General features: G+C 38.4%; 2 protein-coding genes across 8 annotated transcripts; both read left to right on the top strand.

The window, feature by feature from the left end:
• Window positions 1-465: 465 nt before the first annotated feature.
• Window positions 466-6,498, top strand: LOC111805670 (VIN3-like protein 1). Of its 7 annotated transcripts, XM_023690832.1 has the most exons (7): window positions 468-617; window positions 1,293-1,350; window positions 1,900-2,078; window positions 3,004-3,160; window positions 3,653-4,292; window positions 4,614-4,924; window positions 5,006-6,498. In XM_023690832.1, the coding sequence occupies exons 5-7, from the start codon at window positions 3,835-3,837 to the stop codon at window positions 6,175-6,177; spliced, it is 1,941 nt and encodes a 646-aa protein (XP_023546600.1). In that variant the 5' UTR covers window positions 468-617; window positions 1,293-1,350; window positions 1,900-2,078; window positions 3,004-3,160; window positions 3,653-3,834; the 3' UTR covers window positions 6,178-6,498. The 7 variants fall into 7 exon arrangements, with proteins under 7 accessions (XP_023546596.1, XP_023546600.1, XP_023546599.1 ...); XM_023690831.1 differs by lacking the exon at window positions 3,004-3,160 and having other exon boundaries at window positions 1,956-2,078; XM_023690829.1 differs by lacking the exon at window positions 3,004-3,160.
• A 1,642-nt stretch (window positions 6,499-8,140) lies between these two features.
• Window positions 8,141-14,320, top strand: LOC111804934 (3-hydroxyisobutyryl-CoA hydrolase-like protein 3, mitochondrial). Its single transcript, XM_023689767.1, has 10 exons — window positions 8,141-8,446; window positions 9,995-10,096; window positions 10,340-10,392; window positions 12,427-12,561; window positions 12,674-12,770; window positions 12,877-13,006; window positions 13,108-13,286; window positions 13,497-13,624; window positions 13,724-13,825; window positions 13,963-14,320. The coding sequence occupies exons 1-10, from the start codon at window positions 8,212-8,214 to the stop codon at window positions 14,059-14,061; spliced, it is 1,260 nt and encodes a 419-aa protein (XP_023545535.1). The 5' UTR covers window positions 8,141-8,211; the 3' UTR covers window positions 14,062-14,320.
• Window positions 14,321-16,216: the final 1,896 nt, after the last annotated feature.

Raw genomic sequence — 16,216 nt, 5'->3', positions numbered from 1 at the left:
TGATATAATATAAAATTTTAAATTAATTAGTTTAATAAATTAAATAAAAAATGAATATTGTTTATTAAAATCTTAGTATTTTATTATTATTTTTTTTAATTTTAAAATTTTATAAAAGAAAGTACTGCAATAATTTCGGAATTAAAGATTCACGAAATTTGATCGGACGGTTTAGATTCGTACGTTATCTCATTAGATACTACGGCTCTGCAGGACTGCGATCGCTTGATGGTCAATACCAATAGTTCTAAATTAAATTCGATATTTTATTAAAAAAATAAAAGGTACAAAGTTCACGCGCTTACAAAGCGCGTGGCGTGACTGACCAATGGCAGTACAATTCTTGGTTCCCCGGACATATTCTGCTCTGTTCTCAGGAGTCAGAACCAACTCCGCATCAAAGTGGAACAGTCTACGCTCACTTGTTTATCTCGCGCGTGCATTACACCGTATTCCCTCACTGGAATGAGGAGCCGCTCCCACGGATTCCTCTTCTCTCACAATATTAACTAACATCTACGAACGGCCCGCCTCCCTCCCTCTCTTTCTCTCTCTCCGGATTCGCGCGAGCGCCTTGCTCTGAAGAGCTTCTGATTTCGGCATCTCAAAAACCCTAGGTTCGTCGCCATTTTTCTCTTGTTTTCTTTCTTATGCGAGATGGATTTTCTTTGTTGCTGATGCTTGTGTTGATATTTTGTTTGGTTTTTCTAGTTTTGGCTTGTTTCTGCTCTCAGATCCACCATCGCTTTTGTTTTTCAGCATTATCTTGTTTGTCACTTGCTGTCTTGTTTGCTTACTTTTTCGTTTGTTTGGAATTTCTGGATGTTGCGCCGTTTATCTCTGTTGAAAATTTCTGTTTCCGAACTATTCTCTTGTTTTCAATTCTTTGACTGTTTGTTGTTTCTTTCGAGTTTCGGGTTTATTTCCGTTTCCAGGCGAAAGCTTGCTTTTCTGCGGAAATATGATTTCGTTTTGTTGATGGAATGTTTGATTTGTTAGCTCTGAGAAGCTACATTGTAGTTTTATTGTGTTTTCTTTAGCTCTTTAAGGATACCATATTGATCAATGAAAGTAAACGAGGCAATTGAAGAGTTAAGCTAAGATTTGAGCATTCTTTCAAAATGGAACAGACAAATTCAACGGATTCAGTCCATGGTTCTCGTTGATTTTGTGTGAGAATAAGTCGGAAGATAAATTAGTAGCTATGTCACTTCCTTGACCTTCTCTTATCGTGACCACTGTTCTTTGCATTCTGTGACAATCCCGACATTCACATTTTTTTTTTGTTACAGGGCATGTATGACTCCTGATTGTGCAATATGGATTTAGAAGAAAAATTCATGGCTAGAGGTATGTCGTTTCCCACTGTATAGTTTCCATCTAGTTTAGACATAATTGTGTCTCTATGTTTCTATTGTACAAGCGCCTGTTTTCATGGCATTATAATGCGAATAGAGGCGTGAAATTATTTGATTAGATGAAGTTTTTAGCTGGGATCACGTCCAACTATTGATAAAATTTCACACATAGGGAAAAATTGTCAAATTTGTTGAGTTTCATATGTTTTTTGTTCAGATCATCATGATGTAGTAATATATGGTGCTTAACAAGCTTGTTACATTTCGTGTCAATAAGCGACAAATGCAAAATATGTTTTGTACTCTTTAATGATTAGGAAAACTCAACATGCATAAATTGAATTCCTGTAATTTATGCTCTTCATTCGTTGTTACTACGAGCACTTATGAATATATGGGCAATCTCTTTCACATATGTGGTTTCGAGTTCTGAAAGACTGTTGTTGCCATATACTTGAGCAATCGGAAGGCTTATCCTTCCATCCGTTGCTGCAAATGAATAACTGAAGACAAGCTTTTCATTTGTAACAATGTATCTTAGGCCTCAACCTTCAATACGGGCTCAAAGTTCTAAAAAATCCTTCCATTTGCTTGAAGAAAATTAGATGATGAAGCAGAAGCTTTTTGTAAAGCTAGAGAAAGCAAAAGCCAAAGATTCCTTCAATTTGCTCGGCCAATAGAAGGTTCACCCTTCAATGTGCTTGCAAATTAAAGATTGAGGTAAGCCCTTTTGCTTTCAAGTGGCTAATGTCTTTTCACCATTTGAAAACTTAATCACTTCATGGTTTTATGGTTGGAATTCACCGACCAGAGGAAGACTGAAAGACCTTTTGGAGTGTATGGGTGTGGGTTTTTTTTTTTTATAATTTATAATTTATAATTTTTTTATTTTTATAATTATTATTTTTTGNTTTTTTTATAATAATTTTTATTAACTGGTTGGAAAAAATAGGCGAGCCTCAAGGATATGTTTTAAATTCTTGGTGCTCTTCAGCTTTCCTTTATCCCGTCCAATTCTTGGTGCTCTTCAACTTTACGAGGAAAATAGCAAGGAACCTTTTCTTCCATTGCCTTCCCAGCTACAATATTTGGGTTGAGATCTTCGAGACACATGGTTTTTTCTTTGTAATGCTAGTTTGAAGAGGAAAAGAAGAAGTTTTCTAGAAAATGATGGGGGTGTGGATAAGGTATGAAAATTTAAGCGGTTTCTCTAGGTTTTCTTGTAATAATGATTCTTTGATGATTAATAATAAGAAGACCTTCTTCCTTTTCGTGCTTATTGGTCACTGAAAGAAACTTGTGAGCCCCAGCTGACTGCAAAGGTTACTGAGAAATTCTTCAAGAACTTCTTGTGCATGGCGCTTCTTTTAATATCTCGCCTTGGCATTGAAACATCTCTCTCTCTCTCTCTCTCTCTCACTTTTTTTGTTGATGAAAACATGATCAGATCCCTTTTGTCCAACTGATTTTGGGACATTTCACATATAGCCTAGATACCTATGATGGTTTGGGAGCAATAAACACTAGCTTTGAAGGCATTTTTTTCTACAGTCTCAAAAATATCCTGTCGTATAAGGTTATGCACGTTGTTACTTCTCTCATTTTGTTTCCCACCCTGCATTTTTATCGATGACTTGAACCGCAGGATTTTCCTTTCGAAGATACTTCTTTGATGAACTTCAACTGTAGCTCAACCATAGGCACGTAATCTCCACCTTTTCTCCTACAAACAGAGAGGATTCTAGCAATGCAATAAATTATTTCGGGGTGAATACTATATCCTTATCCAACAAGTTAGAAAGGTAACCTAATATCCTATTTCTAATTAAATTTTAGGGTAGTGAAGCATATTTCTGTGGAAGAAGTGACTAATTTTGGATGGAACAAAAAAATCCCAATCAAACTTGAAAGTTGGAAGAGTTGAAGGGTAGATGAAACTGATGTGTTTCACGTGCTTCTTGGACACTACTGAAAATTTATCTTCAGCGTGAAAAGGGTAAAAAATTTGAGAGTGAGCAGAAAAAGGGAACTTGATCTCTGTGAATACCATATAGCTTGCTCTAATTATCATCCTTGTTCAAGAACTCCAAATAGATTAGTCTTCTTTCCCTTCAAATACTTGGATCTTCATGGTGAGAAAAATCATCAAACATGCATATTTATAATGTGTTATGCATGCATGGTGTGTATTGATGCTTTTCTCTCTGTTTCTGATCTCCCACCCACCTTCCATCAAATGTAACTTCGATTTGCTCCTAAAACATTTATGGTTCTAAATGTCTTTTTCTGTTCAGTTTCTGGTGTTCAAAGCCTTTCTTCAAGTGTGCAAAGCACTCCGGAGAAATATGGGCATTCTGATGATGTTTCTAAAAGTCCAGAGCTTCTCCAAGAGTTCCTGAAATCGGGTCCAAAAAAGGAGCTTCTACGAACCCTTGTTAAAAAGGAGCAGAAAATTTTGGTATCGGCAAAAAGCAAAATGACAGAACTTCGAAGAATAAACAACAAGGCAGTTAAGAAGCAAGACACAAAAAAGGTTGCATCTAGCCTCAACAATCAGTCTTCATCTAGAAAGCAACTCAGAAAGGCGGAAAATCCTTCTCGTCTACCCATAGTTACCGACCAGTCTACGGATTTTGGGCATTCTAATTCCTGGATTTGTAAAAACTCGGCTTGTAAAGCTGTTCTTTCAATTGATGACACTTTTTGCAAGAGATGCTCTTGCTGTATTTGTCACCTGTACGATGACAATAAGGACCCTAGTCTTTGGCTGGTATGCACTACCGAATCGGGTGAAGGAGATTCTTGTGGGTTATCTTGTCACATTGAGTGTGCTATTCAACGTGAAAAGGTTGGGGTTGTTGATCTTGGACAATTGATGCAACTTGATGGCAGCTACTGTTGTGCCTCTTGCGGTAAAGTCACCGGGATACTTGGGTACGTAATTTTCCAATATTTTGCTTTTCAATCCACATTTATCCTTTTTGTTACTTCAGAAATTATTTTCTCCCATCAGATATTGCCTCAGAAAGCTACTTTAGATGAACTAGATGCCAGTTGACATGACAGGGAACCAATTAAGGTTTCCAGTTTGTAGTTGTTTTATATAACAACTGCTCTGTGGTTTGTGCTTACATGTAGTTATAAAACCCATAGGTTGTTGGTTAATAAGATATTCAAGTTATATGACATGTAGTGAGTTTTACATTTTTCCCTTGAACTCATTGGATTTTTGTGCAAATATATGAATGCCAACAGAAGTTGGAAGAAACAGCTGATTATAGCACGGGATGCTCGTCGAGTCGATGTACTTTGCTATAGGATCTACATGAGTTACAGGCTCCTAGATGGGACTTCGAGGTTTAAAGAAATGCATGAAATTGTAAAGGATGCGAAGGTCAAATTAGAAGCTGAAGTTGGTCCATTGAATGGAATTTCAGCCAAGATGGCTCGTGGTATAGTCAGTAGACTCTCGGTGGCAGGTGATGTGCAGACACTCTGTTCTTTGGCAATTGAAAATGCAGATAAATGGCTGGCCACTGCTCCTCATGTGAATCCTAATTACAGAGGTTCTAAGTCGTATACTACTTATTCTCTTCTAATTTGTTTTGGGCATCTACTTATCGTTTCTTTTTGGTTTGTTTTGGCAGAGGATTCTCTTCCAGCTGCTTGTAAGTTTTTGTTTGAAGAGATAGCATCTTCATCTGTTGTAATGATTCTTGTTGAGCTGTCTAATGCATCATCAAACAGTGTCAAAGGATACAAACTCTGGTATGGTAAAAATAGAGAAGAATTGCACATGAAAGATCCCATTTGTGTATTTCCAAGATCTCAAAGGCGAATTATGATATCCAATCTGAAGCCATGCACGGAATACACCTTTAGAATCATTTCATATACTGATAATGGCGACTTGGGTCACTCCGAAGCAAGGTGCTTTACTAAGAGTGTGGAGATAATTTCCAAAAATTCAAAACTGGCAGCCAGTTCATATTGTAAAAGAGAGCATGCTCATATTGAAGGAAGTTCTTGTAGCAAGATGGGGCCTGACAACACCAAAGTTTTTGGGTCGCCATCTCAGTTTAAGGTTCGAGATCTTGAAAAGATTCTGCATCTTCCTTGTGATCAAGATCAGGGCTACAATGAAGGGTTTTGCTGTGCTGATGCTGAAAAATGCTGTGGAGGAGTAGGCAAGGTGGTCAAACCTGAAACCCCAGAAGAACAGCTGCCACCTGTTTCCCGTGATCTCGACTTGAATGTGGTCTCAGTTCCCGACTTGAATGAAGAGGTAACTCCTCCGTTCGAGTCCTCGAGAGACGAGGACGATGAATGCACATTGCAGCAGGTTGTTGAGGCAGATGACGATGCTGCATCTCATGACAAGGAAAAGAATGGTCTGGTGAGATCGCACGGTAGCGGCGACTCTCAAACATGGACGGGCGGGAGGAGAGGTGATGCATCTGCTGTTGATTCCGGGGTGGCATTGTGCAGGAAAAGGGGTAGCAGCTCGAATGAAGAGATTCATGATTGTGACAGCACTCTGATAAATGGATCTCCATTCCGGAATTCCATTGGTTCTTGTTGTTTGGATGAGAATTTTGAATATTGTGTAAAGATAATCAGATGGCTAGAATGTGAAGGATATATAAAGCAGGAATTCAGATTGAAACTGCTAACATGGTATAGCTTGAGATCAACCGAGCGCGAACGACGAGTCGTTAACTCCTTTATTCAAACCCTCATTGACGATCCTTGCAGCTTGGCAGGGCAGTTGGTTGATTCATTTTCTGATATCATTTCCTGCAAGAGGCTGCGAAGCTAATTAAGCCAGAAGTTCTAGGGACGGGCGGGACGGGACGGGACGGGATGAGACGGAATAAGGGCGTCGCCTTCTAACTTAGATGATGATTGCTGTTGGCCATATTGTAAAAGTTACTCAATTTACATTGACCTCCCTATTGTTTTCCATTCTTGTGCAGGTATTTTTATCCCATGCTAAAAATTGGATCGGCCGTTGTAGAAGTGATTTGCTATTGGAGGTAATGCTTGGAGGCATTTGTTTATCTCTCAAAGACTCCAACTGCATTTGAAACATAACATTATTATAATTTAATGATGGAGGATATATATGTTATTTAGAGTCTCTTTGATCATTGCTTTTAATTTAAGGGAGTACATAATAGTGATCTTGATTCTACTCTCAGCGTCTACTTAGAATCTCTCTCTCTCAAGTGTTGTTTTATCGCTCGACCCTGCCCCGTATGAATTTTGTTGATCAAATTGGATAAAACGTGTCGGTTTTCCTATAAACTTTTTTTTTGTAGTTCAACATGTGGGAGAATTTAAACTTATGATCTCGAAGGTATTTTCTTATCGTTTGAGCAATGCTGAAGTTGACTTTCTTGTATCCCGATTTGACTTCTATTGGTGTTGTAGAATGAGATAGCAATACTTATGCTAAGAGTTAGCTTAGGCTGATGATGGACATGGACGGTGGTTTTCTGGCTCAAAGCTCGAAATATACTTATGCTAAGAGTTAGCTTAGGCTGATGATGGACATGGACGGTGGTTTTCTGGCTCAAAGCTCGAAATATTTTACGTTTTTTTACGTTGTGTTTACAAACACAACAATGTTTTTATTCTGAATATATGTGTACTTATTTTTTTTTTGTAGCTTCAACATGTTTTTTACTATTTTTTTTCATCAATTAATTATATACAAATATTACTTTATAATTCAATGATATATTCGGCAAATATTTTCTTCTTCAAATGAATTTATTTATTATTATTATTATTTATTTTTTTGTTGGAAATGATTGGCTTGATAAAAATCAATCGACCTTGCTCTAACAAATCTGTTTAGTTGATAAATTACATTGGACGGTATAAAAAGTATTCTAACAAATCTGTTTAGTTGATAAATTACATTGGACGGTATAAAAAGTATTTTATTAAGAAATTTGCCCTTAAGAAAAAAGTTTATTTTCTATAATTTTGTTTTAGTTTGGTAATTAAATTACATTGGACTTTTTATTAAGAAATTTACCCGAAAAAAGTTTATTATATTAAGAAATTTGCCCTTAATTAAGAATTAATTAATCCAAAAGTAATTTTGTTAGGTTAGGTTGAAATATTTTTAGACCCGATTCAATTGATTATAAATTTTTTTAACACAACCTATAGATCTAACCCAATTGAATAATTTGTCTCATTTATTCAAAAATTTATTTCAGTATTAATAAAATTTAATAGGTAAAATATTTATTTGTTTTCAAACATTAAATTCACACTAAATTTGGACCCGTTTCCATTCAATCTAAATTAATTTTAAAAAAAGACATCTCTCCATATAAAATTTTCATTATTTTAATTTAATCCAAATAAAAAATTTTCATTTATTTTAATTTAATCCAAATGAGTTATAACTCAACTCATATTAATTAAGTTAACTTAATTGATTTTTTTAATCCATTAGAAAAAAAAAGCACAACATTATTTTGATTGAATTTTGTTTCTCTAATTATTCGTTAGTGTACACTCCATCCCCTTTTCACTTCCGTTTTCTTTTCCAACAAAACGTCGACGTTTTGATTGAATTTTGTTTCTCTAATTATTCGTATTGTACACTCACTTCCGTCTTCTTTTCCAACAAAACGTCGACGTTTTGATTGAATTTTGTTTCTCTAATTATTCGTATTGTACACTCACTTCCGTTTTCTTTTCCAACAAAACGTCGACGTTTTTACCGTGGTCGAGAAGGTCTGCTTTCCTTGCCGTTCTCACCTGCACTGGTCTCGCCTTTCGGCCTGCCCACCAAAGGAAACAAAAACCAAAAAAAAGAGCAAAACACAACATGCGAAGTTTGCTCGGATTTAAAGCTTCACAGTTCTTATTCAAATCCTCTACGGTTTCTTTCTCTCGGAGCTTTCCCTCTCCCAATCTCTTCCACATCATTTCCAATTCCGTCTCCCGGCGAACCTTGGCGGCCATGGCCGGCGCGGATGAGTTTGTCAAGGGCAACGTTCATCCGAATGGCGTCGCGGTTATAACTCTCGATCGCCCCAAAGCTCTCAATGCCATGAACTTAGGTTCATTTCCTTCATTATTTTGTTCTATTGCATCTGATCGCTTCTGAATTTAGTTTATAAATTGAGGAATGTATGAATGTGGCTTTAGTTTACTTTCGTCTGAAATTTGGGAGTTGAGCTTCGTAATATCGATTGTTCTGATAATTTTATGCCGATTCAAGTGGAAAACAGCATTTCTTAACTTGTGGAAATCGGCGAAAGCGCCCAATACTTTCTGAGTTACCATAGCTAATTGAGACGGTTATTGTTGAGGATTATTGGGAGTGAGTTACACTTGGTTAATTTAATGGAAAATCATGGGTTTATATGTGAGGAATACTATATTCATTCGTATGAGGCATTTTGGGGAAACCTAAAGAAGCTCTCGTGGACACTCTCATACCATTGTGGAGATTCGTGGTTCCAAACTGTTAATGTGTCGGGTGAGAAAATCCTGTAGCTTCTTAAGTTTGGTAACGCCAGATTTTTCCATAGCAAATAGTTGATTCATAGCTTTTAGCTTATGGCCCTCGTCCATGACGAGTCTGTGCCGCCATTTGCTGTGTGTTTTGTGAGCCTAGAGGTCCAGAGGATCCAATACTTTGATATCCATCTCCTTGCTCGGTCACAACGCTAGGAGGTTTTTCTGCAGAGAAGAGAAAAGTTGTGAGATCTCACATCGGTTGAAGAGGGGAACGTAGCATTCTTATAAGGGTGTGGAAACCTCCTCCAGCGACGCGTTTTAGAAAACCTCGAGGGAAAGCATGGAAGGGAAAATTCAAAAAGGACAATATCTGCTTGCAGTAGGTTTGCGCTATTACAAATGGTATTAGAGCTAGACACCGAGCGATGTGCCAGCAAGAACAATGGGCCTCGAAGGGGGTGGATTGTGAGATCCCACATTGGTTGAAGAGTGGAAACCTCTCCCTAGGATACACGTTTTAAAAACCTTGAGGGGAAGCCCGGAATGGAAAGCCCAAAGAGGACAATATCAAGTAGCGGTTGGCTTGGGCTGTTACAAATGGTATCAGATCCAGACACTGGGTGATGTGTCAGCGAGGAGGCTGAGCCCCAAAGAGGAGTGGACACGAGGCGGTGTGCTAGCTAGGACGCTGGGCCCCAAAGGGGGGTTGATTGTGAGATCCCACATCGGTTGGAGAGGGGAACGAAACATTCTTGTAAGGGTGTGGAAACTTCTCCCTATTTGACACGTTCTAAAAACCTTGAGGGAAAACCCGAAAAGAAAAGCTCAAAGAAGACAATATCTACTAGCGGTGGGCTTGAGCTGTTACAAAAACTCTACGATATACAATGATTTTTCATTATTGAGCGGTCACAGCTAAGCAAAAATTATTAAAATTTTGTAAAAAACACACACACACACACATTTGGACAGCTTGTTGCAAAGACATAGTTCAAAAACACTATCATTGTGCTTAAAACGTTAAGAGCAATGATAGTGTCTTAACTTTATGAGCAAAAACAAAGTAAGGTGTTTTTCTGATGTCTCTATGTTGGTTTGGTTTGATGATGATTTACTTTCTGTATTAAACTTTATTGACTATGCAGATATGGATATACAATACAAAAAGTATCTCGACGAATGGGAGGAAGATCCAACGGTCAAATGTGTCCTTGTCGAGGGAAGCTCGTCTCGTGCCTTTTGTGCAGGTAAGACGGTATAAAAAGGCCATCTAAATTCCCGAGGTATCTTTTCCAATTTCAGTCCTATTTTTAAGATTTATTGAAAGTACAACGATTACATTCGAACCATTTATAGTACAGGGACTAAAATGGAACCCGAAGTACACGAACCGAGTAGTATTTTAACCAAGTTTTTAAAGTTTCATTGAGGTGCAATCCTCTTAGTTGAAATATTGGTTCTTAATAACTGAAGTATTATTCTATTCACAGGTGGTGATGTGAAGCAGATCATGACCAAAAACCAATTACCAGATATCATTGAGGTCTTCTTTTTGCTTAATCTCTTTGCTCTTCCACGAACCGCAAAGAGGGAAAACGTTTTAAGAACATGTCGTAACACTTTCTTAAAAATAAGCCCGACCATATGATCAGTTTCTTCTGAGCAGTTTGATACTGTGAGATCCCACGTTGGTTGGAGAGGGAAACGAAACATTCCTTATAAGGGTATGGAAACCTCTCCCTAGTAGACGCGTTTTAAAATCGTGAGGCTGATGACAATACGTAATGGGTCAAAACGGACAATGTTTGTTAGCAGTGGACTTGGGCTGTTACAAATGGTATCAGAGCCAGACACTGGGCGGTGTGTCAGCGAGGACGCTGACCCCCCAAGGGGAGTGAATTGTGAGATCTCATATCGGTTTGAGAGGGAAACAAAGCATTTCTTATAAGGGCGTGGAAACTTCTCCCTAGTAGACGCGTTTTAAAACCATGAGGCTGACAACGATACGTAATGGGCCCAAAGTGGACAATATCTGTTAGCGGTGGGTTTAGGCTGTTACAAATGGTATCAGAGTCAAACACCGGGCGATGTGCCAATGAGAACGCTGGCCCCCCAAGGGGGTGGATTGTGAGATTCCACATTAGTTGGAGAGAGGAACGAAGCATTGCATATAAGGGTGTGGAAACCTCTCCCTAGTAGATGCGTTTTAAAATCGTGAGGCTGACGGCGATATGTAATGGGTCAAAACGGACAATGTTTGTTAGCAGTGGACTTGGGCTGTTACAAATGGTATCAGAGCCAGACACTGGGCGGTGTGTCAGCGAGGACGCTGACCCCCCAAGGGGAGTGAATTGTGAGATCTCATATCGGTTTGAGAGGGAAACAAATCATTTCTTATAAGGGCGTGGAAACTTCTCCCTAGTAGACGCGTTTTAAAACCATGAGGCTGACAACGATACGTAATGGGCCCAAAGTGGACAATATCTGTTAGCGGTGGGTTTAGGCTGTTACAAATGGTATCAGAGTCAAACACCGGGCGATGTGCCAATGAGAACGCTGGCCCCCCAAGGGGGTGGATTGTGAGATTCCACATTAGTTGGAGAGAGGAACGAAGCATTCCATATAAGGGTGTGGAAACCTCTCCCTAGTAGATGCGTTTTAAAATCGTGAGGCTGACGGCGATATGTAATGGGTCAAAACGGACAATGTTTGTTAGCAGTGGACTTGGGCTGTTACAAATGGTATCAGAGCCAGACACTGGGCGGTGTGTCAGCGAGGACGCTGACCCCCCAAGGGGAGTGAATTGTGAGATCCCACATCGGTCGGAGAGGGAAACAAATCATTTCTTATAAGGGCATGGAAACTTCTCCCTAGTAGACGCGTTTTAAAACCATGAGGCTGACATCGATACGTAATGGGCCCAAAGTGGACAATATCTGTTAGCGGTGGGTTTAGGCTGTTACAAATGGTATCAGAGTCAGACACCGGGCGATGTGCCAATGAGAACGCAGGCCCCCCAAGGGGGTGGATTGTGAGATTCCACATCAGTTGGAGAGAGGAACGAAGCATTCCATATAAGGGTGTGGAAACCTCTCCCTAGTAGATGCGTTTTAAAATCGTGAGGCTGACGGCGATATGTAATGGGTCAAAACGGACAATGTTTGTTAGCAGTGGACTTGGGCTGTTACAAATGGTATCAGAGCCAGACACTGGGCGGTGTGTCAGCGAGGACGCTGACCCCCCAAGGGGAGTGAATTGTGAGATCCCACATCGGTTGGAGAGGGAAACAAAGCGCATTCCTTATAAGGGCGTGGAAACCTCTCCCTAGTAGACGCGTGTTAAAACCGTGAGGCTGACAACGATACGTAACAGGCCAAAGCGGACAATATCTGTTAGGGGTGGGCTTAGGCTGTTACAGATACTTTTTCAAGCCAGAAAGTTCCTTCAAGTGCAAACGATCTCTTTAGTTCGTCTTGATTTGAACGAAAACGACGACTAGATATTTTTCGTTTGAATCAAATGTAATTTCTTCACAAACTATATTGCATTTGAAATTCTTATGACGTTTCTCTGTCAGGTATTCACAGCTGAGTATTCTTTAATTTGCAAAATTTCTGATTACAAGAAGCCATACTTATCCTTCATGGATGGCATAACAATGGGGTTCGGGATTGGCTTATCAGGTCACGGTCGTTACAGGATCATCACAGAGGTACGTAAATCTTCCCCGTTCTGCTGACACGTACCTTTCGTTATTATATCGGTCCAAGAATGTCGTTTTTGCCCCTAACTGTACACGTTCGTCTATATTGGTTTTAACTCAGAGGACCCTTCTAGCCATGCCTGAAAATGGAATTGGTTTGTTCCCTGATGTTGGGTTTTCATACATAGCAGCTCAAGGTCCAGGAGAAGGATCAGTTGGTACATCATCGTTATCTCGAGCTGTTTTTGTTCGAATCCTTATTTTCCCCGAACGTTCAAACGTTTTGTTTTCATAAATGTTCTGTAATCATTCATCACTCTGTAGGTGCATACCTTGGACTGACTGGTAAAAAAATTTCATCGCCATCTGATGCGCTCTATGTTGGTCTCGGAACGCATTACGTTCCGTCTACGAATTTGAGTTCACTGAAAGAACGACTCTTGACTGCTAACTTGTAAATTTCCGAACATCTTCTATCGATGTTTTTTCATTCTGTTAATCGTTATTTTCGAAGTTGGATGGTCCGTGATGATCGATTGTTTAATTCTTTTACAGTTCCGAGGATCCTCACGAGGATATAAAAACGCTCCTGACAAAATACAGTTGCGACCCCGAGTCTCCATCCTCGTTGAAGTTACACTTACCTCAGATAGTTTCGTGCTTTGATGCCGAAAAGTCGGTTAAGGAGACGGTTGAAGAACTAGAGAAACACCAACAGGATTCAAATTCTTCAGGTATGTTTGATTGATTATATGATGTCTTAAAGAACGTCGCCGAAATCCTCGAATTCTTTGGGAAACTGGAAATGTGGGAACAGCGGATGATAGGGGAGTAGCTCTTTTTGTATCTACGGAATCATTAGAACCGCAGGCTCGACCTGCTGACCCTAAAGACACGAGCTGGCCTTGTTCGGTCACTGATGGGTCATGTTTTTGTATATGCAGTGGCGGAATGGGCTAAAGAATGTCTTCAAGGAATTGGAAGAGGCGCTCCCTTCTCACTTGCATTGACACAAAAGTATTTCTCCAAAGTTGCAGCTGCACACGGAAAGCGTAACAACGAATTATCGACTGTGAGTTCGAGATTTTTTTCGTTCGTGCTTTTAATTGCTCGAAATCTCGACAGAGTTTACGTAGTAACGTGCTTCCTCTTTGTATGGGTGGGTGTGTAGCTGAATGGCGTTATGAGAACGGAATATCGTATCGCTTTAAGATCGTCCCTGCGCAATGATTTTGCTGAAGGAGTTCGAGCTGTTTTGGTGGATAAAGATCAGGTTAGATTCTATACTAACGTTTAGCTTAAAACGACAAAAACTTGTAAGAAAACAAACAAACCATTTTCGCGAATAATTTCGTGTTTTTCGAGCTTAAAATTTATAATCACAACGTGTTTGATCTTATGAACTGGCAGAATCCCAAATGGAACCCGTCAGCCTTGGATGATGTCGACGACAAAGAAATCGATTCACTCTTCGAACCTGTAAGTCGAGTGGCTGAATTGGAAGTATAAATTACAAAAAAGAGACCATACGTGCTTATTTTATTATTGCCAAGAAAATTTGTAAAATTTAATAAATATTTGGACTATGGTCGGGAAGAACTGATAGTCGCATAGCTCGGGGAGAAAAACCGACGATGCTAAGGTAGTATTGTGCTATATTTAGATTGAGTACCGTCATTATCAATAGCTATCGGGAAGATTTTCAAGTCATATAATGAAATACTTAGTTTTATGTCTAAGAGCCTCAAAATATGGCTCGGAGATTATATCGTGTATATATATATAAATCCTCGAGATTATTATTCTTATTATTATTTTGGGTAGATTTACAATTTAGGGATAATTTTTTCCATTTAATCTATTAAATAAAATTTAATAATTTATTTAATCATTAATATAAAATATTTAGTAAAAATATTTTTCAAAGATTAAAAAAATTCTAGAATTAAATTTATAGTTAAATGTAAAAAATATTTCTAATTTTTTAATGAATATGATTTGAGTTCCCTAAAGAGGACTGAAATATAATCAAATGAATAAAATATTAATATTAACCGTAAAAAAAATATAAAATGGATAATTTCTTTTAATAATTCGAAAATTATTATTTTAAAATTTAAAATTGTGTGATCCCGCGAACGAACAAAGTTCCCGCTCTTCAGCAGCTCCATTCTTATAAAAGGCGACCTCCTGCCAAATTTTGTTGCGTCCCGTCTTTTCCTTCATCGTTCTTCAATTTACCAATCTTCCCGTCGTCGGATTCTCTCAACGAAAATGGCTTCCTCGTTCCAGTTCCCTTTTCCGGCCACCGGAACCGTCGCCATATCGTATTCAGAGCTCCAAGTAAGTCAATCTCTGAGAAAATTAGACTGAGTCACTGAAATCTGTTTTCTCGAATGATTTCGAATTCTTATCGGTCTTTTGTTGGCATAATGGAGTTAGGGTTTGCTATTTGACGAGAAATTTTCAAATGTTGAGATATAAACCCTAGGTTGGGTAATAGTGGCTTTCTCAAACTCCGCGAATCATTATACTGATAAGATTAAGGCTCTACGAATTTCTTGTTAGTCCATAACTATTAACCTGATGAACATTGATATTTAAGAGATCTGGTGAATGACTTTCTGTTTCTCTTCATGTTTGTTTAGGTATAACTTTGGATGGAGTCATGGCAAAGAGAAACTTGAATCTGTGAAGTCTAGTATGCCATTTTTATCTGCGGTTTAAATAAAATAAACAATAATTAAGCAATAAACAATAATTATGGTTCTGGAAAGCTTTTAATATAAGCTAACAAGCCCCTATACTTTAGTTTGGCCTGCGTGTCTATGCCGACATGTCAGGCATTTGGATGCTCTATTGTGACATTTCATATTGGTTAGAAGATGAATGAAACATTTTTTTATAAGGGTGTGGAAGCCTCTCTCTAGTACATGTTTTAAACCCTTGAGAGGAAGTCGAAAGTGGGAAGGGAAAACTCAAAGAAGACAATATCTGTTAGCTGTGAGCTTGAGCTATTAGAAATGGTATCAAATCCAAACACCGGCAGTGTGCCAAGGTGAATTGTGAGATTCCACCTTTGTTTGAGAGGAGAAGAGTATGGAAACCTCTCCCTAGCAGAATGCTGGAACGGAAAGTTCGGAAAGAACAATATCTGCTAGCTAGCGGTGAGTAAGACACTTATTGGACACACGTTGGAGCAAAAGATATATTAAACACTAGTTGTACAAAGTCAACAATGGTTAGACACGTATTGAACCCTTAACTTTGAATAAATGTATTAAATCGTGTCTGCTAGTGAGAGATTTCTACACCCATATAAAGAATGAGTTATTCTCATCTCCAACAGACGTGGGATCTGCAGGCCATATATTCTTTCAGCACAAGTTTTGATGATTTGTTCGATATTTGTTAGGCATCTAAAGAGACGGATGCTTTCAATCTCGAACGCTCTATTGTTCATGCAATTAACCATATGTTAAAAACTTCAAATTTACTAATTTGCTTCAGTAATTGTATTCATTTACTCTCATCTTCTCTTGTTTTCCAGCTCAATTTTCCGGAAGAAATTCAAATTAATAAACTAAATTATAATTATTCAATTGTTTGATAGAAATTTTTTTTAGTACTAATAATAATTTTAATAAAATAATAATAATAATAA

The sequence above is a fragment of the Cucurbita pepo genome, chromosome LG11 (assembly GCF_002806865.2).
Source record: "Cucurbita pepo subsp. pepo cultivar mu-cu-16 chromosome LG11, ASM280686v2, whole genome shotgun sequence".
Lineage (NCBI taxonomy): Eukaryota > Viridiplantae > Streptophyta > Magnoliopsida > Cucurbitales > Cucurbitaceae > Cucurbita > Cucurbita pepo.
This window is presented reverse-complemented; position numbering and strand designations above follow the sequence as displayed.

Excerpts from the sequence above, each read along its gene's own strand:
- LOC111804934 (XM_023689767.1), top strand. The coding sequence starts at position 8,212 with ATGCGAAGTTTGCTCGGATTTAAAGCTTCACAGTTCTTATTCAAATCC. Across the intron at positions 13,007-13,107 it reads CGACTCTTGACTGCTAACTT|TTCCGAGGATCCTCACGAGG; the intron begins GTAAATTTCCGA and ends ATTCTTTTACAG. Across the intron at positions 13,826-13,962 it reads TTTTGGTGGATAAAGATCAG|AATCCCAAATGGAACCCGTC; the intron begins GTTAGATTCTAT and ends ATGAACTGGCAG.
- LOC111805670 (XM_023690828.1), top strand. The coding sequence starts at position 1,320 with ATGGATTTAGAAGAAAAATTCATGGCTAGAG. Across the intron at positions 4,293-4,613 it reads AAAGTCACCGGGATACTTGG|AAGTTGGAAGAAACAGCTGA; the intron begins GTACGTAATTTT and ends GAATGCCAACAG. Across the intron at positions 4,925-5,005 it reads TGTGAATCCTAATTACAGAG|AGGATTCTCTTCCAGCTGCT; the intron begins GTTCTAAGTCGT and ends TTGTTTTGGCAG.